At 38.8% G+C, this 27,709-nt stretch overlaps 1 protein-coding gene across 3 annotated transcripts; it reads right to left on the reverse strand.

Moving 5' to 3' along the window:
* Positions 1–3,939: 3,939 nt before the first annotated feature.
* ccdc85a (coiled-coil domain containing 85A) lies at positions 3,940–27,709 on the reverse strand. Of its 3 annotated transcripts, none has more exons than XR_008963545.1 (4): positions 27,064–27,709; positions 24,723–26,179; positions 7,925–7,982; positions 3,940–5,830 (listed from the first exon to the last, which is right to left on the reverse strand). XR_008963545.1 is itself a non-coding variant. In XM_057342250.1 (4 exons), exons 1-4 carry the CDS (start codon positions 27,301–27,303, stop codon positions 5,815–5,817), a joined length of 1,302 nt encoding a protein of 433 aa, XP_057198233.1. In that variant the 5' UTR covers positions 27,304–27,709; the 3' UTR covers positions 3,943–5,814. The 3 variants fall into 3 exon arrangements, 2 of the variants coding, with proteins under 2 accessions (XP_057198233.1, XP_057198234.1); XM_057342250.1 differs by having other exon boundaries at positions 3,943–5,830; positions 25,192–26,179; XM_057342251.1 differs by having other exon boundaries at positions 3,943–5,830; positions 25,201–26,179; positions 27,064–27,708.

The raw sequence follows: 27,709 nt of genomic DNA on the forward strand, positions 1-27,709 counted from the left end.
AACACATTATACTGTAGATGTTCTCTGCTCATGTGTGCACCTACTGGTGTGGGAGAGAAATGTGTACTGAAAACAGCACTATAAAGGTCATTTACAAAAAAATTTTTTGTAAATTAAAATATTAAGCAAATATGACTTTAAAATGTTAAATAAAAGTTGATATAGTTTCGTTACTTGGTGAATGCACTGAGAAGGTTCATTTTGTTTCGTTTTTTTTGTGACCCTGGACCACAAAACCAGTCTTAAGTGGCATAGGAATATTTGTGGCAAAAGCCAACGAAACATTGTATGGTTTAAAGTTATAGATTTTTCTTTTATGCCAAAAATCAGTAGGATATTAAGTAAACATCATGTTCCATGAAGATATTTAGTACATTTCCTATACCGTAAATATATAAAAACGTTATTTTTGTGAGTGGATGCAGCAAAATCGCTAACAAAAATGGCCAGAAACACACTTACAAACTTCACTGATACCCGCTCTTTGAGAATTAAGTTTTGTATCTATGTAAAGCTTAGAATTTCTGCTTTCGGGCTCATCTACTCTTCACAACGCCATTACAGCGGTAAGCCAATAGAGAGCGGTAAAACAAACCTGTTTCTTCTTAGCATCGGGCTGCTACAGCGCCTCTGAAAGACAACTTTAAAGGCGATTTTCTCAATATTTCGATTTTTTTGCACCCTCAGATTCCAAAGTTTTAAATAGTTGTATCTCACCAAATATTGTCCCATCCTTACAGAGCTTACATCAATGGAAAGCTAAGCTTATTTATTCAATTGTATTCTTATTTATTAATCAGCTTTCAGACGATGTATACATCTCAATTTGGAAAAAACAGACCCATAAGACTGGTTTTGTTGTCCAGGGTCACATTTAGTTTTCGGCCTGACTTGATATATACACTATTTCCTGTTAAAACAGAAAGTTTGGATAAAACATACAGTAAAATAAATATTGAACAAGTCACCATTTTTCTCAGTAAATATATATCTCAAGGTGCTGTTGACGTGAAATTTTCACCAGATGTCGTTAACAGCCCAAATAATCAATACATACAAAGAAAACAAAACAAATAAGTTCACAAATTAAGTTTTATGTAATAAAATAGAATGACACAGGGGAAAAGTATTGAACACGCTTACTGAAATTTATTTAATACTTCGTACTAAAGCCTTTGTTGGTAATGACAGCTTCAAGACGCCTCCTGTATGGAGAAATTAGTCGCATGCATTGCTCAGGTGTGATTTTGGCCCATTCTTCCACACAAAATTCTTCTATGAACTCTGATCTTTAGTTCTTCCCATAGATTTTCTATTGGATTCAAGTCAGGTGATTGGCTGGGCCATTCTAGCAGCTTTATTCTGTTTCCCTGAAACCAATTGAGAGTTTTCTTGGCTGTGTGTTTGGGATCATTGTCTTGCTGAAATGTCCACCCTCGTTTCATCTTCATTATTCTGGTAGATGGCAGCAGATTTTTATCAAGAATGTCTCTGTACATTTGTCCATTCATCCTTCCTTCGATTATATAAAGTTTGCCAGTTCCGTATGCTGAAAAACAGCCGCACACCATGATGTTCCCACCTCCAAACTTCACTGTTGGTATGGTGTTTTTGGGGTGATGTGCAGTGCCATTTGACCTCCGAACATGGTGTGCATTATGGCATCCAAAGAGTTCAATTTTGGTCTCATCTGACCAGACTATATTCTCCCAGTATTTCACAGGCTTGTCTACATGTTGTGCAGCAAACTTTAAACGAGCTTTAACATGTTTTTTCTTCAGCAATGGAGTCTTACGTGGTGAGCCTGCATACAGGCCACTGCGGTTGAGTGCGTTACTTATTGTTTTCTTTTAAACAATTGTACCTGTTAATTCCAGGTCTTTCTGAAGTTCTCCACAAGTGGTCCTTGGCTCTTGGACCACGCTTCTGATTATTCTTTTTACTCCTCTGTCAGAAATCTTGTGAGGAGCACCTGGTCGTGGTTGGTTTATGGTGAAATGATGTTCTTTCCACTTCCGGATTATGGCCCCAACAGTGCTCACTGGAAAATTCAGAAGTGTAGAAATCCTTCTATAACCAATGCCATCAGTATGTTCCACAACAATAAGGTTGCGAAGGTCTTGAGAGCGCTCTTTGATTTTACCCATTATGAGACGACACCTTGGTAATGAAACACCCTTTTATATGCCATCAGTTGGGGCTGAACCAGCTGATGTTAATTTCCATTGACAAGGGGCAGGATTGCTTTCTAATTACTGATAGATTTCAGCTGGTGTCTTGGCTTTCCATGCCTTTTTGCACCTCCCGTTCTTCATGTGTTCAAAACTTTTTCCGTCTCATTCCATTTTATTATACATAACTTAATTTCTGAATTTATTTGTTTAGTTTTCTTTGTATGTATTGATTATTTGGATTGTAACCGAAATCTGGTGAAAATTTCATTTCAACAGCACCTTGAGAAATATATTTACTGAGAAAAATGAATTTGAATGAAATTTTTTAATGAATTTTCTATAAAAAACATTTCATTTTTATTTAAATGGGATTACTTTAAAGCAACAATGAGCCGTTTTTCGACCTTAAAATAATCTCTCTAAAATTATTTTAGTGGTGGGACAACTCTTAACTGGACGAATTTTACTGCCACTGCTACCTAAGCAGCCCTCTATCAGATGAAATCACACTTGTAACTTTGGTATGCGGGTAGGTTCACAAGCCCCGCCCATCACCTGCTTTACGGCTTACGTCACGTTTTACTCATAGCCTGGGTGAAGTTAGCCAACATCTAACAATAGGACGAGACCATCTAGTTCAACGCAAGTCTCCAAACCATCACCATGGCAAAGCTTGCAAAAAATCAAAGAGGGTTTTGTCGGAGGAAGCGAAGAAAAGAAAGAGAGAGACTGATCGGACACTAGCCCGATCACAAATCAAAATCGGACGGGCTTACACTCTGTGGCGCGAGCTGAAAGAGGCAACGGGTTGCAAAACTGATGGAGACGAAGCGGTCCTGCTACTGGATTTGTAAGTGTTATATGTACATTTTTCTTACACTCCTGTACTTTTAAGCTTATTTGTTATTAGGATGTGTTCAGGTTGTTCATTGGCGCACCACCGGTTCAAAATTTATAACCGTAAGGTAGCCGAGAGATATTTTGTTGCCCCGGTGTCGATAGCTAGCATGTTGTTTCTCATCACGAATTTGTGTAATGCATGTAAACGAAGACTACCAAACCACAATAAACATTTTGTGGTAAAAATGTGCAGATTCCGTAGTTCAGACCAGTTATGCACGTAATTGTTGAACAGTTCAGTTGTTGAGTAGGCTAATGTTATCGTTATGTATAATTATATGCTATGCGCTGTTTTCATAGCGAGTTGAGTGTAGTTATTACACAAAACACAACGCCTGGTCGCGAGTGTGTTTACTGACCTCCGAAAAAATAACAACAGAAAATTACTAAAGGTTAATAAACACATTCACGTCCATGCGTTGTGTTCTGGGTAATAACTACACTCAACTCGCTATGAAAACAGCGTACATACACGAGAACAACTAACGCACGCAAAAAACTGGTCTACTGTTCTTTGTTGTCATTATAGTAGTAAATTATGGCGTAACAATACATAAAACTTTGTAATGATATCTGAAGAACATATGGTAACACGGGCTACTTTACCTGATCGGTGGACATAGTTTCAAAACGACGTCTCTGGGTACACCCGTTACATTAGCTTTGTAAACAAATTCACGTATATTGAGCTGACAATGGGGAAACTTTGCGAAAGTATTTACAACACACGTTTTAGACAATTGCGCTTGTCAACCACATGGGGTAACCATACACCAAAACGGCTCGTTGTTGCTTTAAAGTTGGACTGATAGGACACATAACAAAACAGGAGACAAACAAATGTTTTACATAAAGAAGACTTTATTGTTTTTTTTTACGTACATCTCTTATATTCGTAGATTCAATAATACCAGTACGTCAAAAATAATAATTATAGTTATTATATATAAAAAACTAAGCCTTAAACTACTCTTTACTTTTTAAAAACATAAAGGTCTCATATAATAATATCTGTTCTGTTTTATAATCTGTCAACAAAAATAAAAAAGATCACAGGTTAATGAGTTTATCAAGTAGCTTTGCTGTATTTAATACTGACGGTGTACAACAGATTTAATGTGTGTGATGTTGGCTGACCAAAACAACATCATGTTGAGTGAGGGATATAGGCTATGCTCTCAAAACCTCTCAAATGAATACAGTGTGTATGGTTTGCAGTCACCCAGGAGAGGTTTGATGAAATACCTGCTAAGAAGAGAGGCATGACGGCACAAATAGTCCTATGGAACAAAAGTCCAATATTGCCTCTCAGTTATGGTCCACAAACAGAGAATGTGCAGTGAGGAGCATTGCTGTCTCCACTGAACAGAGCCACTGGGCCACCGTTCAAATTGAATCCACAAACAGATGGAGAACAAAATCTCGTTTTAATGGAGAACCGTAAAATGGGTTTGGCAATTTCACAAAGCATTGAAACGGACAGGATTTGCAGAGCTTACATTAAGCTTTGTGATGGGGCCGCTTGATTTGGGCAGCACTGAGGGCAGAAACACCAGACGCAAGACTCGACACGGCGGAAGCTTACAGCGTCTGGCTACACAAGTCCTGGACACAGCAGCAGATTTCTATGTGCTTCTTTCACACAACACAACACTGCGTCTACAGAAAGATTATTTATAGGACATTCAGAGACAGGAGGGGAGCCTCTCCTGATCCAGAGATCAGGATGCAGATTTTAAGTATAGACATCTTGAACGTCAAATTACCGTACTTTACACATGGCCATAAGTCAACGCAGTACATAAAAGGTCATCACACAACTCGTATTGAAACTCAGGCAGTGACTGATATCAATTTAATGATATCCAATTGAAGAGCTACATAAATCAATATAGCTTAAGAAATGCTGTCCATGTTATTAGGCTTTGTTCACACTGCATCCCATTTGGGTTTAAATCTGATATTCTACAATGGTTGCTATGGTAACGATTTAAGCATCAGCACAATCTCAAGAGACTTCCTCATACAACAAGAGCAGCTGTCAGTGTGGAAGGAGAGCAGAAAACTCCGTTTTGCTTCTGCAAAAACATCTCAAATGATGAAACGCCACCTGAAATCTATTCAAACTGAGACGCATCCAAACATTTTTTATTTCAGTCAGATTACAAACCACATGTGAATCTATTTTGAATAAAGTTTATAAACATATGAGATTAATCTGTGCTGTTTGCTGAACTACAAAAATCTACATGGATTTGAGTCACAGATTTTTGCTGCTTGCCTGAACAAAGCCTACGGTCTTACGAGACCAGTCTGATAAGAATTGTCTGCCTGTGTGTGCAAAGGTTTCTTTCGATTGTTTGCATGTGTTTTTGTGGCGACTGTAAACAAAATGGGTACTAGCCTCTCAGTCCTGTTTCGTCTCTTTAAGTTTGAAGGAGGTAGGTCTATTTTGTTGGCAAAAGAGCAATCGTTACATATATTTCTTTTGGCAATCCTGTTATTTCCAGCGGTTTGACTCCTAAGAAATCTCTCCTTCAGGCTTTTGTTGTGCAGGGCTGTAAGTTGGATTGGTAGACCAGGAACCAGCATGGTGGGGGCGGGAGACGCTGGCTGTTGAAACATTTTGTCTTTTATTCACTCTTCATCTTCCAACTTTTTGTCAGTCCAAGTGATATAAAAGCACAGGGACCATCTTCCATGGCCTGGTTCCCATCAACGAATTCAATCAAGGCAATGGTCAGGAGGCATTAAAACTATATAATAAAATGAGCAGTTGGTTAGTATGGATGAAATGGCAACAAAGCTTTTATGAACCGTTTATATTGTTTATATCTTTTCTACTGAACCTGTAATTTAAGCTCTTACAGAAAGCTGAGTTTACAGTATTGGTTTATGTAAGCGTGTTTGTGTTTTTTGTATCATGTGTTTGTGGTAGGAATATGTGTGCACTTAGCAAACCAAGACAGCAAACCGTCTATTGCTTTCCTGCAACTTCAATTATTCTACCATTAAATTAGCTCCACCATTAAAAATGTATTTTTCCCCTCGATTCTGCAAGATGAAGTATAACCGTCAAGGGTCAGTTAACCCAACAGCCAATGAAACTGCTACATACTTAAATAATACATTAAGCCACTCCCTCTGCACTAAAATCAAGCAGCCAGAGCCATTGAGAGAGAGAGTTCTGCCAACGGAAGTCCAAAACGCTGGAGCGTCACGTGATTCACGGAGCTTTCAGATATTTCCAGGAAGTTATGTTTTCTCTTTAAATTCTTTATTTCTTTCATTTTTTTATTCATTAAATGACTTTCGTCTTTAAATGGGTTAGAAGTTTACCTCAGTTGGTCTGTTTGCAGCTCCATGTGTTACTAGTAACTTCCGGGAACTATTGAGAGCCCGTGTCACGTGATTCATGGAGCCTTCAGATAGTTCCAGGAAGTTATGTTTTCTCTTTATTTTTTTTTAACATATCTCAACAGGTTCCACAATAGGTAATAATCATGTAAACACAGCAAACATTTTACATCCCATTTCCCCTCCCATCAGCCCATTCCCAAAAAATGAAACAAAACACAAAACAACATAAAAAATTAAAAAATAAATACATGGAAAATTAAATATAATTACATAGAATAAATAAAGAGAGAAATCCAGATCAGGTAAAGAGTATTTCCCAAGTCTATGTATACATCATGTTACTACCCTACTCCCCCAGAACTCGTTCTTGTTGTAGCATGCAACCAACATTTGTATTGTACCTTAATAGGTTAATAAAAGGTTTCCAGACAATTTCAAAAACATTTTGTTTCTTTTTGACAATATACGTGATCTTTTCCATTGACATGTTTGACGCCATTTCTGTAACCCACTTTCCAATTCTTGGCTCATTAATATTTTTCCAATTAAGAGGAATTATACGTTTAGCTTGTAAAATACACGTCTATAAGTCTGACTTCTTTGCTTTTTAGAAGAGGGCTGATAGGATATATACCCAGGATAAAAAGCTTAGGATCCAGCGGTAATTTCTTTGATAACATTTGGTCAATCATATCGATAATACCTAGCCAAAAGGGTTTTATGTTTTCTCTTTAAATGCTTTATTTCTTTCATTTTTTTATTCATTAAATGGCTTTCGTCTTTAAATGGGTTAGAAGTTTACCTCAGTTGGTCTGTTTAGTCACAGCTCCATGCGTTACTTGTAACTTCCGGGAACTATTGAGAGCCTCCATTGCTGTGAAAAAACTGTTGCATTGGAGTCAACGGAGTTGACGCGACTCTCTCTCTCTCAATGGCTCTGGTCTTAGCTACTGTCCTTTAAACGAACACTTCACCCAAAAATGAATTTACTCACCCTCAGGTTGTTCCAAATCAGTATACATTTCTTTGTTCCGATGAACACAGAGAAAGATATTTAGAAGAATGTTTATTACCAAACAGTTCTTGGCCATCATTGACTAGGAACAAATGCTTTACAAATGTCTTTGTTCTGTTGAACACAAAAGAAGATATTTTGAAGAATGTAGGACATCAAACAGTTCTGGTGCACTTTTGACTACCATTGCCGTTTTTCCTACTATGGTAGTCAATGGTGGCCAAAAACTGTTTGGTAACAAGCATTCTTCTAAATATCGTTCTCTGTGTTCATCGGAACGTTTGGAACAACTTGAGGGTGAGTAAATGATGACAGATTTTTTTGGGGGGAGGTGAACTGTCCCTTTAATACTCAAGGTAAACAGTTAAGTGACTTTTTGAAACAGTTATACACAAACAAAAATAGGCATGTAAAGCATGTGCTATATCTCCGTGTGAAACCCTAATACAGTAGAGGGTATAAATGAGAGCTTTACCTGTCCCAAAGTTTGACACTTCTGCATGCGCTGGTACAACAGCCAGCTGATATCAGAGCTGCAGAAGAAAGAAAACCATACATTTAATGTAGTAGTTAAAATGACAATGATATGTTACTACTATATACCAATAAAACACAGCTGAGTTTCACAGAGGAATAGTAGGCGAACTTACTGACTGAGTGATAATTATGCACTTATTTATAGAGCGGCTAATTAACCCTGTTTTACACTGCTTTTTGTGTAAACTGTGTGAGACAACCGACAATTTTCTATTATATGTGTTCTATGTCCTTCTGTTTGCAAAAATAGGCATTGTTAGGACATTTTTGTAAAAGGTAAATACAAATGCAGTGGCAAATGAAGTATAACAGCACTGTAGCAGCTTTCAATAATAAATCTGCATTTTAATATGAATATACTTAAAAAACTTAATATAGTTTTACCAGTACTTTACTTGAGCTCATTCGGGGAACTGAACTCATAACCTTCAAGTGTTTGCATGCTCTACAAAGTACAGGCAGTGTGACAGAAAACAGGAGAATTTGTTTGTTTCAAATTATTTTTGTTGTCTATCCTGAATTTGCTAACACATTTGTGAATCTTTGGACAGTGTTTCATCATTCGCCTGATGATGTTTATTCTTTGCCTGAAGTATTGATTTAATATTCACAAATAAATGAAAGAATAAGAATTGAAATGCTGGTTTCATACCAATGCCAAAACGAGGGTATTAATTCAACACTTCTTAAAGGGATAGTTTACCCATTTACTCACCCTCAAGTTGTTCCAAATCTGTGTAAATTTTGTTGTTCTGCTGAAAACAAAGAATTTGGAAGAATTTTTGTAACCAAATAGTTCTGGGGCACTATTACCTTCCATATTAGGGAAAAAACACTACCAGGGTTTTTCCTGCATAGAGAAATTGGAGGCGGCCGCCTCCGTCAAATGTCGTGCCGCCTCAGGCTATCGCCAAAATTATGTTGCGAGTCTTCACAAGAAATGCTGCGTGCATTTAACAGACTGTCATTTGTAATTCCAGTTGCGACATTACGCCACAGTGGAGGCGCTGTTTCGTTATCAGCACACTGAGGCGCTAAAAAGAGTTGCAGAACAAGAGCCAGCCTGTGTTTCACGGCTGTTTGTTTTGCATCCAAGTACGTTTCATTTCTTGAAATGTATTAAATTAACATGACGTACATCATTGTAATGTCTTTAGCTGTGCAGTTGGATCGTTGAATCAGCGTATACTGTACACAGTGAGTTCGCCAGTATGAACGCACATTGCGTTCAGAACGACTCGCACACGAATGACTCATTTGAACCGATTCATTTAAACTATTGTACTTTACAGTCACTAGCGAATATAAGAGATCCTTGAATCATTTAAAGTGAACAACAGAGAATGCAAGATGTGAATGGGCTTTGCTCATTTAGAAAGACTGGTTAATTCAGTTGGCTATTGTGGGTTGAAAAGTTAGTTGAAATGATAAAAAGCTTTATTTGATTAAAAAAACATTTCTGTTTGGTTGAATAAAAGTAATGTTTTATATAACTTAATAATTGTCATTTTTATCTAATTTTATTAGAACTTTTAATATGTCAAACTCAAAGTCACTTTGGTTAAGTCACTTAAAGGTACGGTAGGCCTACGTACGTGTGTGTACAAGATCAGGATGGCACCACCTCTTCCTCCATTTGAGCCAGGAAAAACCCTGACTACATTGGTAGTCAATAGTGCCCCAGAACGGTTTAGTCTTTCACATTCTCAAAATAATCTTTGTGTTCAACAGAATACACAAATATATAGAGTTTTGGTACATCTTGAGGGTGCATAAATGATGACAGAATTTTGGGTGAACTATCCCTTTAAATGCATAGGCTATCACGACGCTATACATCTGCCAAATGCATACATATAAAATATAAATACACTATTATCACACACTGCTATTTACAGGCACACATGTAAACCCAAATGGAGAGGGAGAAAAGAAAAGAGATAGAGAGCGAGCGAGCGAGCGAGAGAGAGAAAAGCCATCTCTGAAGCTGGTTGAGTACAGTGCGATTGCACCCGCAGGAGGTTTGACCCTCAGTGTCTGCTGATGATAAGTACCTTCTGTCTGAATCAAGTGTCACTCGTGCACCCTCTTAAAGGTGACAGGACTCTCTCGTTCTCTCAAGTGCACATTCAAACACGCCTCAGAAACATCCTAGTTTGAACTCTATATTTATATATAGGGTCCGCACATACAAATAGGTTAAGAGCTATCTCTGAGCCAAACCGAGAAGCAATTTGTTTCTCTATTGATTTACTTTGCTTTAGGCTTATTACAGTAATACTTTACTCAAGCCCAGGAGAATCACGTTCAGGGAGATGATTGCACACGTCTCTTTGAGCTATCTTGCACTCAGGCATGACTAAAAGAACCTGTTTTGCATATCTGTGTACCTCAATACGTACTCTAAAACATTATGATAATCTCAAAATCAGTCTACTAGCCATGCTTAAAGAAATATGAGAGTGCATTTGGAAGACAACCTTTAACACTCTTGTGTGGATTTTCTGGATATGGACAGAAGGTAAATATGTCCTTGCATGTGTCCTTGAGCTTTTTTGCCATTTGAAACAGAAGGAATGCACTCAAGTGTTTTGACATCACAGAACGAACGGGCGATGTGACATCTGCAGGCAAGAAGAATGGGAAGCAGAGGGGGTGTTCTGCATTCCTTTTTATGTTCTCTTGAAAAATAACTCTGTGCCAGTTATGCGCACCCATCTTCAAACAGAGTTTTTCATAATGCTTTGCTGTGTAGACATATCCATAAACATTATTTCATTTTGCAAGGCCTGCAGTGAGAATCAATACGTGTAACCAAATCAAGCAGCTATGATTGTCTTAAAAATGCAACTTGCAGTTCAATAAAATATTGTAGACCTTGTATAAAAATAAAGGAGGGCTATTTTCAGTGTAGTCCACTGCTAGGAGGACATTGTGGATGACAGATGGCTGAAAAAAGAACGTGTTTGTTAACAGATCGAGAAAGAGACGTTATGTGTTCATGTTGGTCTGTCCTTCACCTAAACTGTGTACAGCTGGATAAAACCATCATGTGGTGAAAATACCAGATATATTTAAAGCCTAATGATTTTCCCCATTGTAAAGTAATACCATTATAACTGTTGAGCACTGGTGAGGAAGAGAGCAGAACCGCAGCTACGGGAGGTAGCTATAAATGAAGGTGCTTAAACCCCTGACCTGCTTGTTGCATGTTGCATTTGTCAATATCCCTAATAAAACACAGCCGAGTTCAACCCGCCTCTGCCCTCTGCAACTTCAAATGACTACAATAAATTCTACACTCACAAACACAAACAAACCATTACTGCCTTATGCACACATACTGGTAGTAAGTGGAATTTTTATGGTGCATATATTACTTGTGATTGTAAAACATGTCTATATTAGGAACAGCGACTTGTTTATAGATCTCAAGAAACAAAATAAGTCCATAAAACATGTAAGCACACAATTCAATGTGTTTGGAGTATAACTTTCCTCAAGCAGCAGTGACTTCTTAATGACAAGAACTGCCTTTTAGCTTGTTTGTGACTGTTGTTTCAGTTTTACTGCATTGTTAAGATGTAAACAGAAAGAAAAATGCAAGAACTGTCCCTCAGGAACTACATTTGCATTTTCCTTAAAAAGGCAAAAAAAAAAAAGAGAATAAGAGTAGGTCAGCTTAGATTTAGGTCTGGTTTCTATGTGCACAAAATACTTAAAACTGGATATTTCACCCAAAAATGAAAATTCTGTCATCATTTACTCACCGCTTGTCTTTCTTCTGCAAAATAAGATATTTTGACGAATTTTGTTAACTGAACAACGACGGTACCCATTGACTTGCATTGGTTTTGTGTCCATACAATAGAAGTCAATGGGTACCGCCATTGTTCGGGGATAAATGGGTGAGTAAATGACGACAGAACTTTACTTAAAGGGATAGTTCACCCAAAAATGAAAATTCTGTGATCATTTACTCACCTTCAGATTTTTCCAAACCTGTAAAAATGTCTTTGTTCTAATAAACACAAAGGAAGATATTTGGAAGAATGTCAGTAACCAAACAGATCTCATCCCCCATTGACTCCCATAGTATTTTTTTCCTACTATGGCAGTAAATGGGGGATGAAATCTGTTCTTTCAAATATCTTCCTTTGTGTTTACTAGAACAAATTAATTTATACAGGTTTGGAACAACCTGAAGGTGAGCAAATGATGACAGAATTTTCATTTTTGGGTGAACTATCCCTTTAAGGTAGAGTCATTAATATTTATCCTCATAAACAAATGTAACAAAATGAAATAAACTACAAAATAAAAAATTGTCCAGCCGAAGGAGCTGCTTTGTTTTACTGAGCTTTGTGAGCTCTCCTTCTGTACAGTAGCATCAATAACTGAGCTTTGTGATGATAACTGAGCTTTTAGACAGATAAAAGCTTTTAGACAGATAAAAGCGTCTGCTAAATGACTAAATGTAAATGTGTGTAAATGTAAATAACTAAAACGTATTGCCTGTGTGATGCATCATTATGCTCATTGCCAAACCCATATGATTATTTCGGTGTAAGAGCAACAATACATTTTTATAACCTTTGCAAAATGACAGATTTAAAAAAAATGAATTTTCATTGGTCATTGTATGGATCTGTGCAATTCTACCGCAGAAAATGAGGATAGTTTTGAGTAAACAATTAATCTAAACTAATGAACAAGACTGATGTAGTGTTGTACACTCTCTTGCTCTATTTTTCTTCTTTCTCTCTCATTCATCTCTACTGTAATAAGGGCTTCCCTGCTGCCCTTCACAAGGTCAACTGCTGGGCTTCTCATTAAACAAACCCATCGCCCCTCTCTCTAACTCTCTCATCATCTGCAGTTTTTAGTAGAAAATGACAACAAAATTCTGCCACAGAAAAGCCAAACCATTCAGTTCAATCTAGACAACAAAGCAGGGTCAGAAAGGATAAAGCCCCATGACTCAACATGCATATGTTTCACATCAGTCCTCTGGCCCTTTGGCCTGTTTTTAGTAGCTGAACAGAAAGATGATAAACAGCAGCAAAAAGAAAAAAGTCTGTCTTTGAATGACAGAATAACCCTGCTGATCTGAGGACATCAAAGGATTCACAAGACAATGTCACAGTCATCATTACCAAACATGGTAGTGCCTGTTTTCTAGACATCATACAGAAAATAGGGCCACATTTAAATTCATCGACACAAACTCTTATCTTTCCTTAAAATTTGTTGCATCTTTATCATAGAATAATCATACTAATAATACATCATTCTAATGTCTGAAAAGTGGTCATTAGTTCAGCAAAAGGTTTAATAAGCTCATAAATATTCACGTGTTAAATGTTTTAAACTAAACATAATAGGAGTGGATTGACTTCAAAGTGAAAACCTAATGAGATAAAAAAAAATAGGCACCTGGCCTACTTTGTGCTCCCTGCCCTCACGAGGTGCGAATTCGAATGAGCCCGCAGATTCCCACCTCTGCTGAGAGATCCTGGAGATCTCAACATCCCTAGTCCCGCTCCCACTGGACAAGGTCGACGCTTAATGAGCCTCTTTGCAAATAAATCTGAAATCCAGACCTCAGTGACCGTGTTGATTTCCTCAGGCAAAATGAGGAAAAAAAAGGATTGATGACTAAATTTGAATACCTCTGTGTTTTATAATTTTGCAATCCCACATCATTGTGCCACTGTGGAGCGTAAAATAATGGGAGGCCATCAGCAAAATCAGGTCGGTTAAGAGATTAAATCACAATTTGAAACAAATGGGGAGATCAAATACTTTTACACAGTGTACCTTTGCTCGGGGTGAATTATACCATAATGACTGAAGTGAGAAGACAGTGTTTCTGCACCACATTTCTCCAGCACAGGAAAGACTTTGCAAAGGATTTTTAACTTTGCCTTAGATGGTGAAGTGAGAAACCTGGCAATACTACAGGCTTTTCACACTGTGTGCCAAAGATATACAGTGTGAAATGATGCATTGCTGTAAGTTGGCAACAGAGAGCCAATCATAAACCAAACAGTGCATACCTCATTAAATATTCATGAGCTTTGTACAACAGCATCATTTTCATAGTTGTGATAAGGTTCAGCATTGGAGATTAAATAAAAACAGGGAAATTTCAGGACATTGACAGAATCAATGCATTTTTTCATAAACTTACACACTGATGGAGGATGGGCTGCTCCACTGACCCAGCTTCCAGAAACAATTTCTATAAAATACCCATGTTCATCCCAAATCACAGCACCAATTCAGATTCATTCCATTAATGCTCTGTCTGCTCCCAACAGAGCTTAAACTGTATTGACTCACAACGTGTACATACAAACATGTCACCTTAGATGATTGAAAACCTGCTAACAACTACTCTCTTAAAGGAGTAGTTCATTTTCATGATAATTTACTCACCCCCGTTTCATCCAAGATGTTTATGTATTTGTTTTTTTAGTCGAAAAGAAATTAAGGTATTTGATGAAAACATTCCAGGATTTTTCTCCATATAGTGGACTTCAATGGACTCCAAACGGTTGAAGGTCAAAATTACAGTTTCAGTGCAGCTTCAAAGGGCTTTAAACGATACCGGACGATGAATAAGGGTCTTATCTAGTGAAACGATCGGTCATTTTCTAAAAAAAATAAAATGTATATGAAGAGTTTGGTTCCAAAATGAGATAACTCCATTATTTTTATTTCCAAAAATCATGTTTTTTATTATGTTATTATGTTATCATGTTTTTATTGTGTTTCATTGTGTTAGTTAGCTGTATTTGTTTAGTTATTATGGCTTAAATCAAAACAAACCAACTGCAGTTTGATTGATAGTAACTGGAATGCACAACAAAAAAACATGATTTTGAAATTTTATCTCATTTTGGAACCAAACTCTTCATATGCTTTATAAACACAAATGCTCACCTTGTTCTGTTCTGCGATGCGCGTTCATGACTTCACGTAATACATAATTACGTTGAAAAGGTCACACTTGACGTAGGCGGAAGTACCGAGTCAGTGTTTACAAGTTGAACATGCAAGTTTTCAACGTAATTACGTATTACGTGAAGTCATGAACGCGCATCGCAGAACAGAGCAAGGCGAGCATTTGAGTTTATAAATCATATACATTTTTATTTTTTTTAGAAAATGACCTATCATTTCGCTAGATAAGACCCTTATTCATCGTCTGGTATCGTTTAAAGCTGAAACTGTAATTTTTTTCAAAAAGTGACTGTTTTGTATCCTATGTTTTATGTTATATAATAAATGTTACGTTACTTCCTCAAAATGACTGAACAGTGTCATGCAAATACTGTACAGTTATCTTGGCTGTTTAAATCAAACCCATACCCAACCATATGTGTTGACGATTCTTTTAAGCACCCAAAACACAACATATGAGGTTGACCAACTATTCAGAAGGAAATGCCATAAAAGATAAAGGAGATAAAGCATAGTGTGAATCAGCTTGTGAGTCACCCTGGATGTTCTGACATGCCTGATGTAAACTAAAGGATCCCAAGGTTGTGTAGCTGACATATACCGCTGACTGAAGCTGTATGGCTAGCATCATGTTCTTGAAGAGGGGCTTCCACACTCACGCCTGTCAACCCTATAAATAACTACAAACTCCTTGCTTCTCCAGCCTCAGAGAAATTTGTTATTTCTAAAATGTCATTATAAAAGGAGAGTGAAACGGGCGGAAAAAGTATTAAAGCAGTGTAGGTTGTAGCACGGGCTGAACCACCCTTCAATATTTTTCACACGGGGCTGTTTTGTATGTATATGTCCATCCATCCATCTATTCCTGTAGTTTTGAAGATTGTAATTCCTTCATATGAAATATTTATGAGGATAAATTGAAAAAGGGGTCATTTAGTGTGGCGGTATTTTCCAAACTCAGTCAGCACATTATGAATTCCAAAATGTATGTTGGGTCATACATTGGAATGATTTATAAAGAGTGCAGTAGCGCTGTTTATGCTGAAGGGAGTCCATAAATACCCACAGTTAGCTGCCAGTACACCGCCCTTCTCCCACACAGAGCGCTGCTCGGCTTAGTATTAGTATTACCTCTCATCTGCATTTAAATTTCATTCATTTTAATGGCCTGAGCAATAACCTGGCTCTGTTGCCCAATTTTGCAGTGTCTAAAGCCTCTTTTGGTATCTTTGTGTGTGAGTGTGTTTGTGTACTGGTATGCATCACTGTGTGGGGACCTAATGTCCCAATAAAGATAGTAATACCAGTAGATTTTGATTTTATGGGGACCTTTTTTTAACAGCTTATAAATCATACAGAAGGATATTTATTGAAAATGTAAGAATGCAGAAAGGCTTGTGCGATTATTAGGTTTAGGTGTTGGGGATAGAATACTGTATATCATAAGCCTGATATAAAATCAATGGAACTCCCCATAAAACATGGAAACCAGTGTGTGTGTGTGCATATGCGTGAGTGCGTGTGTGCGTGTGCGTGTGCGTGTGTGTGTGTGTGTGTGTGTGTGAATAGCAGTCCAATCGAAAAAGTAGTTGAACCACAGATGAGTGACTTTATCCGAGTGGGTTTTCTAAAGATTGGAAACAAAATGTAGCCTTGACACATTGCAGTGTGCTAGAAGCACAGAGAAAAAAGCAATAAAATGCACACAATGAAAAATAGAAAGATGGTGTAATATGACTCATACTGTATTTTTTTTTTAATAATTTAATGTTGAGTCATTGCTCCTTACGTCAAATTTGTTTTTGTCAATCTGATCAACGTTTTGTAGGAAAGAAAGATGCTTTGCTTTCTTCAAGAGATTTTGCATGAACTTTACTCTTCTCTCACAGTAAGCAGCATGCTGCTCTCTGAAGCTGATACGCCAGTGTCCGACAGCCTTTTCTGCCTATGCTTAGAAATGTGACCCGCCGGTTACAGCCAAGTGCAAAAGTGCAGCGCTTTCACCATGAAAAAGAGTTTCACCTCTCTTACTGTCCTCTTCTCTTCATATCACTCCCTCAATCCATCTCTCACTTTTCATTTGAACTACAGCACAGCCATCCTGCCCATACCACAATACACAAAACCAGCAGTCAGCAACAAAAATAAACCTGGCATCAGAAATACACACACATGATAGATTACTGTGAAAATATACATTTCACAAAATGATAGTAGAAGACTTCATGAAAATATAGCGTAGACCTACTGCTGCAAAATAACTAGCGACGAGTTAATGATGGAAAGACAGAAAGGTCTGCCTCCTTAATTAACTGTCAAGTTTATCCTGAAGACTGTCAGCGAACAGATACGTAAGGAAAATACACTGCTTTACAACAATTCATTCATTATTAATAAACCTAGAGACTCAAACAGTAGATGCTAATGTAAGCATACCGCTGAAAAGAGAGGCTTAGCGGTCCTTAATATTCAGGCTGGTGGAAAACCACTGGTAGATCCGTGTGTTAATATTTAAAATATTATATATTATTTATATTTATACAATTGTAACTGTTGTGTAAATCCATATGCCATTAGATATGTACAGTACCACTATATTTAGGAACCTGCTTCATGATTTTCTGTACATCTGCTTTCAAATATCAAAACGATATGTACAATTAAATGTGATGATGTGACTTAAAAAGCAAGACAGTTGCATTCAGCTGAACGAACAGGGAATAATTCTCACTGCAATGAAATATTAATTATGAACACAAAACTATTCCATCCACATTGAATTACCAAGAGACAACAACAGAAGAGAGTTTTTACAAATAGCTTTTCTACAGTATGCATGACAATATCAAGAACATGAAGACGTTTAATCCACACGCATGATATTTAATGCAACTGTGTGCTCATCGTAGTATTTTATTCCTTCTAGCTTCATCTACTGTTCACCCCGCATGAGCCTTTCACTGATGGATCTGCATTTCCTTATCGTCTGTAGTCATGCTTTCCTCTTACTGTTGTAATATCTAAATCAGTCATTCTTTCTGAAATATTACAGCTTGGTTCATGGCCCTATACAGCAATGATAAGGTTATGGGTTCAGTTCCCAAGCAATGCACGGACTGATAAAATGTTTACCCCTAACGTATTGTAAATCACTTTTAATCAAGTGTCTCCAAAATGCATTAATCTTAAAACATGTTCAGTAGGGAATGTTGGTACTTGACTGCAGTGAGTTATATACTATGTGCCTGGCCTTCACCTGGAAGAATACAACTATATCAAAAACACTAGCCACAATAGTGCCTTCACTGCCAAAGGTCAAGATCACTAGAGTACGATTAAACAAGAGTGTCATAATAACCAGACTTTTCCACTAACTGGACATTGTGCTAGAATGGGATCCTTTTTCTCACCATTTGCAATGCGAGTAAATTACCAGTGGGTCATTACTAAGAAACCATTTTAAGACCTTTTTGACACTGCAGGCTATCAACTTGACAGCCTCTCCCTCTCTGCATGATTTTTCTCCACCTCTTTAGAACAGAGATAATGGTGGGTTGAATCTAGCCCCACTGGCTATGAGTTGGTCTGTGAGCTCCTGGGTAAGAATACAGTTGTACTCAAAACTTTAAACTTTTGAGCAGCACTGTATCCGTAGATTAGGTAAACGCTCAGCAGGGGCTCTGACCGCTGCACACCTTCGTGTTCCCTCTTTCTACGGCAGCAATCAGCGGATTCTACATTATGCCTGAAGCCAGCAGAAGATCAACAGGGATTCTGGGGAAAGAGCAGGCTGGCTACATACTCTCTGCATGAATTTCTAATGTCTTACATAATCGCTGTATGATACTGGGCTGTAGAGAGGCAAGTACTGGTAGAGATAGCTCAGGGTTGCATTTGAAACACAAGGCTTTTGTTGGCAAACTTGAACATCTTCCCAAGAAAGGGAGAGATGAAGATGCAATATTGAGAGGTTTGCATTGAAGTAAGATTTTTTTGTGATATGGCACCATATTTTCCTTACAGAACTAATAAATCCTCAACAATCAAACTGTATTCTGCTATTGCTTAGCTAAAGGTATCATACAGCATATTTTTATTACATTTGTAACATACAAAAATCATCCAAGCTACTTTTATGACCTTTTTTAAAGTTTGTAAGCTTAAGTTAAAAGTCTAAAAAAAGAGATCAAATTTTTTATTAAGTCATACTGGTTAAATGATAACTGATGATGAGTTTTAATTTTGGGGGTACTTAAAGTGAAATGAACCCGAAAATGATTTGATAATTTGCTCAGCTTTATGTCATTCCAAACCTCTATGACTTTCTTTCTTCTGCAGAACACAAAAGAAGATATTTTGACGAACGCTGGTAACCAAACAACACTGGTCGCCATTGACTTCCATTGTATGAACACAAAACCACAGAGACATTTCTCAAAACATCTTCTTTTGTGTTCCCCATTAGAACTAGTAGTATACAGGTTTTGAATGAAATGAGGGTGAATAAATGATGATAATTTTTTATTGTTTTTCGATGAATGGTCCCTTTAATGTCCCCTAATCCCAAATAATAAATTAAGAAATAATAGGGGGAGAAATTAGCCTACAATCAAATACACTGCATTTGCAAGAGTCATTTTAACAGTTTACAAACTGTCAATAATAATGGCGTAAAATTACACTCAACAGACCTTAGACAGAGTAAAAGCCATGTTTATTAGCATGCGAACAAGGCTGTAACTGATAGAAATGCTGTTCATGAGTTTGAATGTATCCATTTATGCTGATCGTTCTGCTGGCTAGACATACAGTAAAGAGTTAACCGCAATCTATTCCACATCTTCAATTTAAACCTGCTCCTTCCAACACACTTGCAGAAACCCTGAATCAATTACTCACTCGTGCACTAATGAGGGATCAATAAACATTGTAGCTCTCCACTTCTCGGAGTGTGTTCACCTATTTACCCCAGAACTCCTCTCATCAGCTTCATTTTTACACGGCATGAAGCACATTGGAATCATTGCATGTCAAAGACGGCACGAAAATGAATAGATTATGGAATTAGCAACCGCACACAGCGATCACAGGGGGACTAAATTGCTGTCTGTTTAGAACACAGTTTAGCAGGATTAGAATTTTTCTTTAAAGCATAAAACAAGCAGACAGTCATTAATTATGGCTGAGAATTCAAGAACAGTCATTGGCCAGGTCACCAAAAGCTGAGTAGATTTAATTTAGTACCCGGGTTCTGAGAACTGTTTCCTAACTGTTACACAACTGCGGTTCCACAGTAACGGAGCGAAAAACAGCCATCTGATGCCAGGCCCTGTTTCTCTTGAGAAATGAAAGAAAGACAAATTAAAATCCAGCCAAGCAATTATAAATGTAATTCCCCTTCAATTCAAATTAAATTACTGAAAAGGGCCAAAACCATATACTGCCACATCAGGCTGGAACTACGACAAAAGCCTACAAAGCGTGAAGCGTGAACAGCCAGCAGTGCTCGTTCTGTGTTACATTACCAATGCAAATGCAGCCGAGCTGCAGCATTATTCATTATTTACACAACACGTTGACAGACGCTCTGATTGACAGCCGCTATGATTTCCCAACGCTGGGCCCAAAGGAACACTTTGGTCTCCTATGAAACCGGTTTACAGGGCAACTATGGGTTATAGTGCAATATTTAGGAAGAGGGGGTTAATCAAGGTCAAATGCAGTGTCCTCTATGGAAGGGAGAGGGTTGAGCCGGTGGGTTTCCCTGCAGCGGGGAACTATAAACGGAGCAGAAATAAGGGATGATGCTGCAGCTATTCTAGAATGTAAGTATAATGCTGATCGCACTATGGTAGCTGAATTCTTGTATGTTTGTATGTATGTGCATCTGCTAAACATCTTATTTTTGTTGGTCACTGCACTAATTAACAATTAAATTACAAACACACAAAAAAGTAACTAAACCTTCTTCGTGTCTTTAGCTCAACTCGAAACGTCTAAAAGGTCATGTTTATAATTGAATTAAGTTTATATAAAAGACCCATTTAGTTCTTATCAGACATTACTTTTTAATTAACTTACATAGATTGCATAGATTTAAGTGTTAAAACCAAAGTAAGCGTTGTAAGCATTTATTTTTGACGTCTGTTCGCAGCTGATACTGTATGCTATTGATATAGATTTATTATGTCTAAAAATACCCAAATCATTAAAATGTTAAAATCGTTAAAATGGGACTAGACAATCCTATGATAAAAATACTAAATCTTTTTGCATTTACGTATTTATTCATTCATTATTTCTTATGTAATGTTTACTGTATACTTAATTTTTTTAATTAGGTTATGCATATTTAATTTTATTAATGCATTGGAGTTTCACTAAACTCCACCCTCTCGAGGTGAGTTGGGTAATATCAGCTGTTGGGAGTGTGCATAGATCTGCACTTAAATTTTTCTCTGGACACAGTAGACAATCCTGGTAGTTTGAGAATACTCATGTCAACATACTATGTATTAATTTCTAAGTATGCGAATTGATATGCGCACTGCAAGAGAGAGAAAACACATAGCAGCCAAACATACATTCAGTAGCTTCCAGCAGTCTGGATTCATTTACATCAAATCTACTTTTTAAATTGAATATTTACGGACCACATAGAATTCAATTCTTTAATTCACTGCATGTGATGCAAACAAGTGACTTAAGGGAGTAAGCACCTTCTTAAGTAGATTTATAAGAAAGGCTGCTTCAGCCAAGGCCAAAAAGATAAGTGTTACAGTGAACCCCAGGACACACCCCAGGAAGGGAGGAGGAAAAGAGAAATCCGACTGTCAAAACCTTCTTAAGGGATAATCCAGGCTGGCTGGCCACGGGCAACAGGGATAAACTGTAATTCCATGCTCAGAATGTGAGCATGTGATTTTGGTACAGAACTCAGTTGCGTGAGCAGAAAAAGAATACTTTTAATATTTTTAATATTAAAAATGGCTAATTGTCATTCTGGGGATTGCGAGTCTCCTCCAAAACGAAATTTGAGGGATCTGGAGGCATGTTAAAATGATGAAAAGATTGAGAAGTGAAGATATGCACCAACCCAAAGCATTGGTGGAAAGATTTAATTGGATCTGCTGTATTAGGAAAGACAGTTTTGGTCTGGAGAAGTAATGAAATAACACAAACGGAAATACAGAATGCTGTATAACTGCAGAAAGAGAGAGCAAGAGAGATTACAATGGCTTATTCTTTCTTCATTAGCTGGTGGTGTCAAAAGACGTTAGGGAGCAGCAGGGCGGATCTCAGTACAGGCTGTCTGGTACCAAGCTTGCACACAAGACCTTTGTATACACTGAGAGGAAACACACCACAGAGCATAAGGAAAATCTCTACCTTCTAACTCAACCATCCATCATCCTGGATGGATACAATTCTATCCGTTCCAATGTATCGTTACAATCTTTATTATATAGCTAGGCATCCAAGTCTCTTCCAAGCACCCATGGCTGTATTTTAGGTCAGCAATCTCAGGTGTTAATTAGCAGCTGTTAATTTCCTATTAAACGCAGCGTAAGGTAAACAGCGCTCAGCTTCAGGAAGTGTCCCACTGCCTTGGCAAGCCACACAGCTCAGCACTTTTCACTTTACAGAAATCATTAGCAGCCTATTGCTGGAGCGAACGCTACACACCAGAAGAAGAGCCTGATATTCTTCTCTTTTGTTATTTTTAGACCCATCATTTGAGTGTCAGTAACAACCACTGTAGCTTTTTCGATCTGCCAGCTTCTATTAACAAAGCTATTCAAGCAAATTGCTATTTTAAATTGATACAAAATAGTGCAAAGATGCTCTCGGTATCTCAGTATGATAGTAAAGAGCAATATTCTGGCTGGATGAAATAAGGATGCATAAAGGGATAGTCCACCCAAAAATGAGAATGGGGTATATGAATACGGGTCGATGACGTACTTCCACTAAAATCTCAGCCAGGCTGTTATATCCGGCGCCGTAGGGAACCATGGTGTTTCGCTTCATGGTGCAAATAGGATTAAGTGAATTCAAAAATTTCGCCATACGTCGACAACCACAAAGGAGAAGCACTTCAGGCTATCTGTTTCAAGGTACATCAACAAATATAAAAAAACTAAAGCGAACTTTTGCACTTACTTGAGGTTATCACAGAGGCACTTAACAATGTGCACCCGTAGTGCTGTCGGTTCGCCAAAATTTGAACGCCTTACTAAACACATCGTTATCACTTGGTGAAAAATCCCCTTAGTGATATGAGAGCGGAAGTGACCTAGCTGGCTGAGATTTTAGCGGAAGTACGTCATCGTCCCGTGTGCATACACCCCATTCTGTCATGAACTACTCCCCCCCCCCACCCCATTTGTTTCAAACCTGTATACATTTCTTTGTTGAACACGAAGATACAGTATGGACTGACGTTTTTGGGACATAATTGACTACCATAGTGATGACAATGACAATGAGATTTGAATAGATAATTTTTCCTACTATGGTACTCAATAGTGTCTCAGAAATGTAAGGTGCTAACATTCTACCAAATATATCTGTTTGTCAGAACAAAGAAATGTATACAGGTTTGGAACAACTTGAGGGTGAGTAAAAGATGACAAATTTCATTTTTGGGTGGAGTGTCCCTTTAAGTCTGCGGAAGATCCTTAAAATTCTTACATTGTCAATTCTTACGTCAGTAGAGGTTTTACTTCAGAACTTGGGGAAGCTACACATCACAAACCATTGCTTAAACTTTCTCAACTGTTTTCATTATGCACACAAAACTTGAATTTTCAAAACTCGAAAACAAATCTCACAGAAACAGCAGGCAAAACCACCAAAGCGATGCTATAATAAACAAAGTGAAGAGACCCTGTGGTGATCTGTGCCAGCACATTGTGGTGTGTGTGAAAATGTGTATGCGTTTGCACATTTGTGTGAGAATATGTATGTGTGTTCGAAAGTGTCTTTGTGTGTTTGTGTCAGAATCTGTATGTGAATCTGAAAGTGTCTGTATGCATTTGTGTCAGAATCTGTGTGTGTCTCAGAGTGTCTGTATGTGTTTGTGTCAGTCTGTATGTATCCGAGTGTCTGTATGTGTGTTTGTGTGTGTGTGTGTTTGTTGCAGAATCTGTGTGTATCTGAGTGTCTGTTTGTGTGTGTGTTTGTGGCAGAATCTGTATACAGAATCTGTATGTGGGTAGTTGACAAATAGTGTTGGTGTTGTATTTTGATGTATGTTTGAACTGTATGTGTGTATCGAGAAAATCTGTATGTTATAGAATAGTAGTGTCTTGTATGTATAGTTTAGTGTGCTGGTGTGTGTGTGTGTGATTCAAGAGCTTCTTAACTTATATGCATCACAAACAAAAGGACTGAATTTAAAATTCTTTCATCGTTTACACACCCTTATGTAATTCCAAACATGTATGACTTTCTTTGGCAGAAAACCAAAGAAGATATTTTAACAGCATTGGACCCCATTGACTTCCATTGTATTGACACAAAACTACCGAGACATTTCTCAAAACATCTTTTGTGTTCCACAGAAGAAAGAGTCATACACAGGTTTTGAATGGCATAAGGGTAAATAAATAATGACAATTTTTTATTTGGGGGTGAACTCTCCCTTCTGCTGAAGTGGCTTCTGAGAACCCAAAACATAGGGCAGCTTAATAAATGCGAGTGATGGGCCTTATCTCAGCTTTCTGCTCCAGTGCTGCTGACTCATACTTTGCCACTCCACTCACCTGGGTGCATATGGCAAATACAATGGTGTCCACTCCTGGTCCTGCTGGGCAGCACTGTCTTCTTGTATTTGTTGGGCCTCTGAGCATTTTGATCTTTGATTGAGTTCCCTTAGCTGGGTTCCAGAGCATAAAAATGGCTTAGGAGGCACCGGTACAGAGGCTGATTGACCCAAGAGTACCAAGACTGGACACCACCGACCTTTGCCAGAGATGACTTGGCGTTCTGCTCTAGCAGACACTAAAGTCCCTGCTCTATCCCCTCATTGCCTCTCCTGAACTGAGCAAAGAAAAACTAAACTAAACGCATATCATGGCTGGCTGAATGGGATGGTTTAGAGCCTGGCTGGGAATTGGGCTTTGCTGGCAATGATGCCCTCCATGATGAAGGATGACCATCCCCTCTGCATGTGGTGCATTCAACTCCGTGTATGTCACTGTGGGTGCTACAGCAGGCTCCAGTCGGACCCACCGTTCATACCGCTATAGATGTTCCGGTGATGAGGGGACATCTCCTCTACGCCCGGCCTCTTCTGTGCCATCTCGCGGGCAGGGCTGCCAAACTTGCTGTGCTCATGGCCGGCGCCATACTGATGCCTCAACATCTCGGGGCTCCCAGAAATGACGCGGCCCTTCTGGAGGTGTTCTGGTGTCCCTGATAAAATCTGTTTGGGCTCCGGACTCCCACACACACTTCCCATACTGCCCCTGTGCTTCTGGAAAAGGTCAGGACTGCCGGGTGGCTGAGAAGACACCAGCAGATGTTTCGAGAACGGCTCTGGACCGCATCTGGGCAAGCTCTTGCCATGTTTCTCAGGACTGAGCCCTCGCAGGCCCTTGTGGTCTGGACTGGAGAAGGACCCACACCGAGACCGGCACACCTGGGGAAAGGTATGCGCCGCGTACTCCTGACTAGTGCTGTGTCTGCGCCCTGGGTGGTCAGAACGCGGTGCCTCCTCCCCCGAGCCTGGCTTATGAAGGTGGTCAGGACTGCCTCCAGCGGGGCCGCCCAACAGCTGCTGCTTATGCGTGAGATGGTCAGGGCTGTCGGTGCTGCCCGCGCTGGAGGTACTGCTCCCATCACCCACATCTCTCAGGAGCCCAGGCCCAGGACCGCTGGCATGAGATAGGCTGCTCTGGCTATCGATTGAATTCCTGCAGCCGGGTGGACCCCCGGTGCCCACTGACCCGACAGCACCTCCAGAGCCCTTCTCCTCATCCAGCATGAGGCACAACTCCCTCAGTTCCAGGTTCTCTCTCACCACCTCCTCCTGACGCTGTTCCAGCTCTTTCAGCTTCTGCAGGTACAATGTGACTTCCTTACGCATGATCCCCGCGCTGTACCGGCCCAGACGCTGCCACTCCCTCGACACTTTTTTCCCTTTCTGTCGATCATCATCCAGAAAGCAGCAGAGATCCCTCAGCTCCTGGTTGTCCTCCTGCAGCTTCTGATTCACCTCCTGCAACAATAAAATCTATGAGTCAACACTGATGTCTAGGTAGGGAGAAAGTGACTGATAAAAGTAAAGCTCAGCAAACACTGAGTCAATCCTGCAGGGTGAAGAGAACAGAGAAACTCACTCTCAGGTGTTCTAGTATTGTATTCTGCATTATGATATACATGAATATGGGTGGATTGTAGTGAGCCATACATATATAACAGCATCTGGTAAATGAAAAAATATGATTTAAATGTAATAGACACTTATTTTTGAAAGAAAAATTTCACATTTATAAGCATCAGAGTTGCGCCACAGTGCTGTACATTTATAGCAGAGCATACAACACATCTTACATCCATACAACAAATCTTAATCAAATGCTAAAAGAGAATAAATAAAATGTAAGATCAGATTTAAAACTGGCTAGTGAAGGGGCTAGCCTCACATTAATAGGCAAGCTATTCCACATACTATATTTTATTTCATTACAATATTATTTTTATATTTTATTTCATTACAATATTATTTTAGGTATTTGCCACTCTATACATCCTTACAGGATCATGAAGAGAAAATATTGATATTTAAATAACATTTCCTGTATGCCCTTAATTTTACCCCTCATGCTTCACCTGAATTTGGACTCCTAAGACGGTTAAAACATAAACACACGAATATAATTTTATATCACAATTTATTCACATAATACTCATAATAATATACATTACAAAAACAATATTTGTTATATATTTGCAGAAACGGCAACAAACCAAGCATTACATTTGATTTTGAAAAAATCTTTAAAGTATAAAATACCAGCTAAATGCAAGAGAAGTGTATGTTTAATGCAGTGGCTGTTCAGTTCGCCCACACCCTGTCACCTGCAGCCAGACTCGCTTTACCTTGAGCCCCCGGATCTCGTTCAGGTGCTGCTGAAGCCTGCGGTTCACCTCTCGGATGAGATTGCTGTGGTCCACTATGACGCTCATCTTCTCCGCTTCGGTTCTGCGCAGCCGGCGCACCAGCTCCTCCTTGCTCCATTTCAGAAGATCTTCATCCGTAAGTTTGGAAAGATCATCCGACAGACCTTCTGAGCTCTTGGATGTGGTCGACTGCAGCTGAGGCTGGATGGGCTTTTCCATTCTCCCAATTTATCTTAGTCCTAGGCTATAAAGCAAAGCTCAGATCCTTCCTTGTCCAAAATCCCTCTCGGTATTATCGTATTTTTGAAACTAGCATTTTAATGACTGTTCTGCCCATGCTGTCTCCTTCAAAGGCAGGGATGCACCCTGTCAGAACACCGGCGAGTACTTCTCCCGTTATGCACTCACTGTCTCTATTGAAGAGACTTTGGCTGTTTCTTGTGCTCTGTCCGTGCGCATGCTTTCCTCCTCCGTGTGGCGTTGAACCCGTGTCCGCTGTCCGCACGCATAGAGAAAGACGCACGGTCGGCCGTTTTCCAGCCCAAGGTGTGTGACAGCGAGCTGGGAAATCGGTCGACTGGCTAAGTAGTGATTTCTCTCTCACTCGCTCGCTCTCCATTTTGGC

This window comes from Triplophysa rosa, linkage group LG9 (assembly GCF_024868665.1).
Source record: "Triplophysa rosa linkage group LG9, Trosa_1v2, whole genome shotgun sequence".
NCBI classification, from domain to species: Eukaryota; Metazoa; Chordata; class Actinopteri; order Cypriniformes; family Nemacheilidae; genus Triplophysa; species Triplophysa rosa.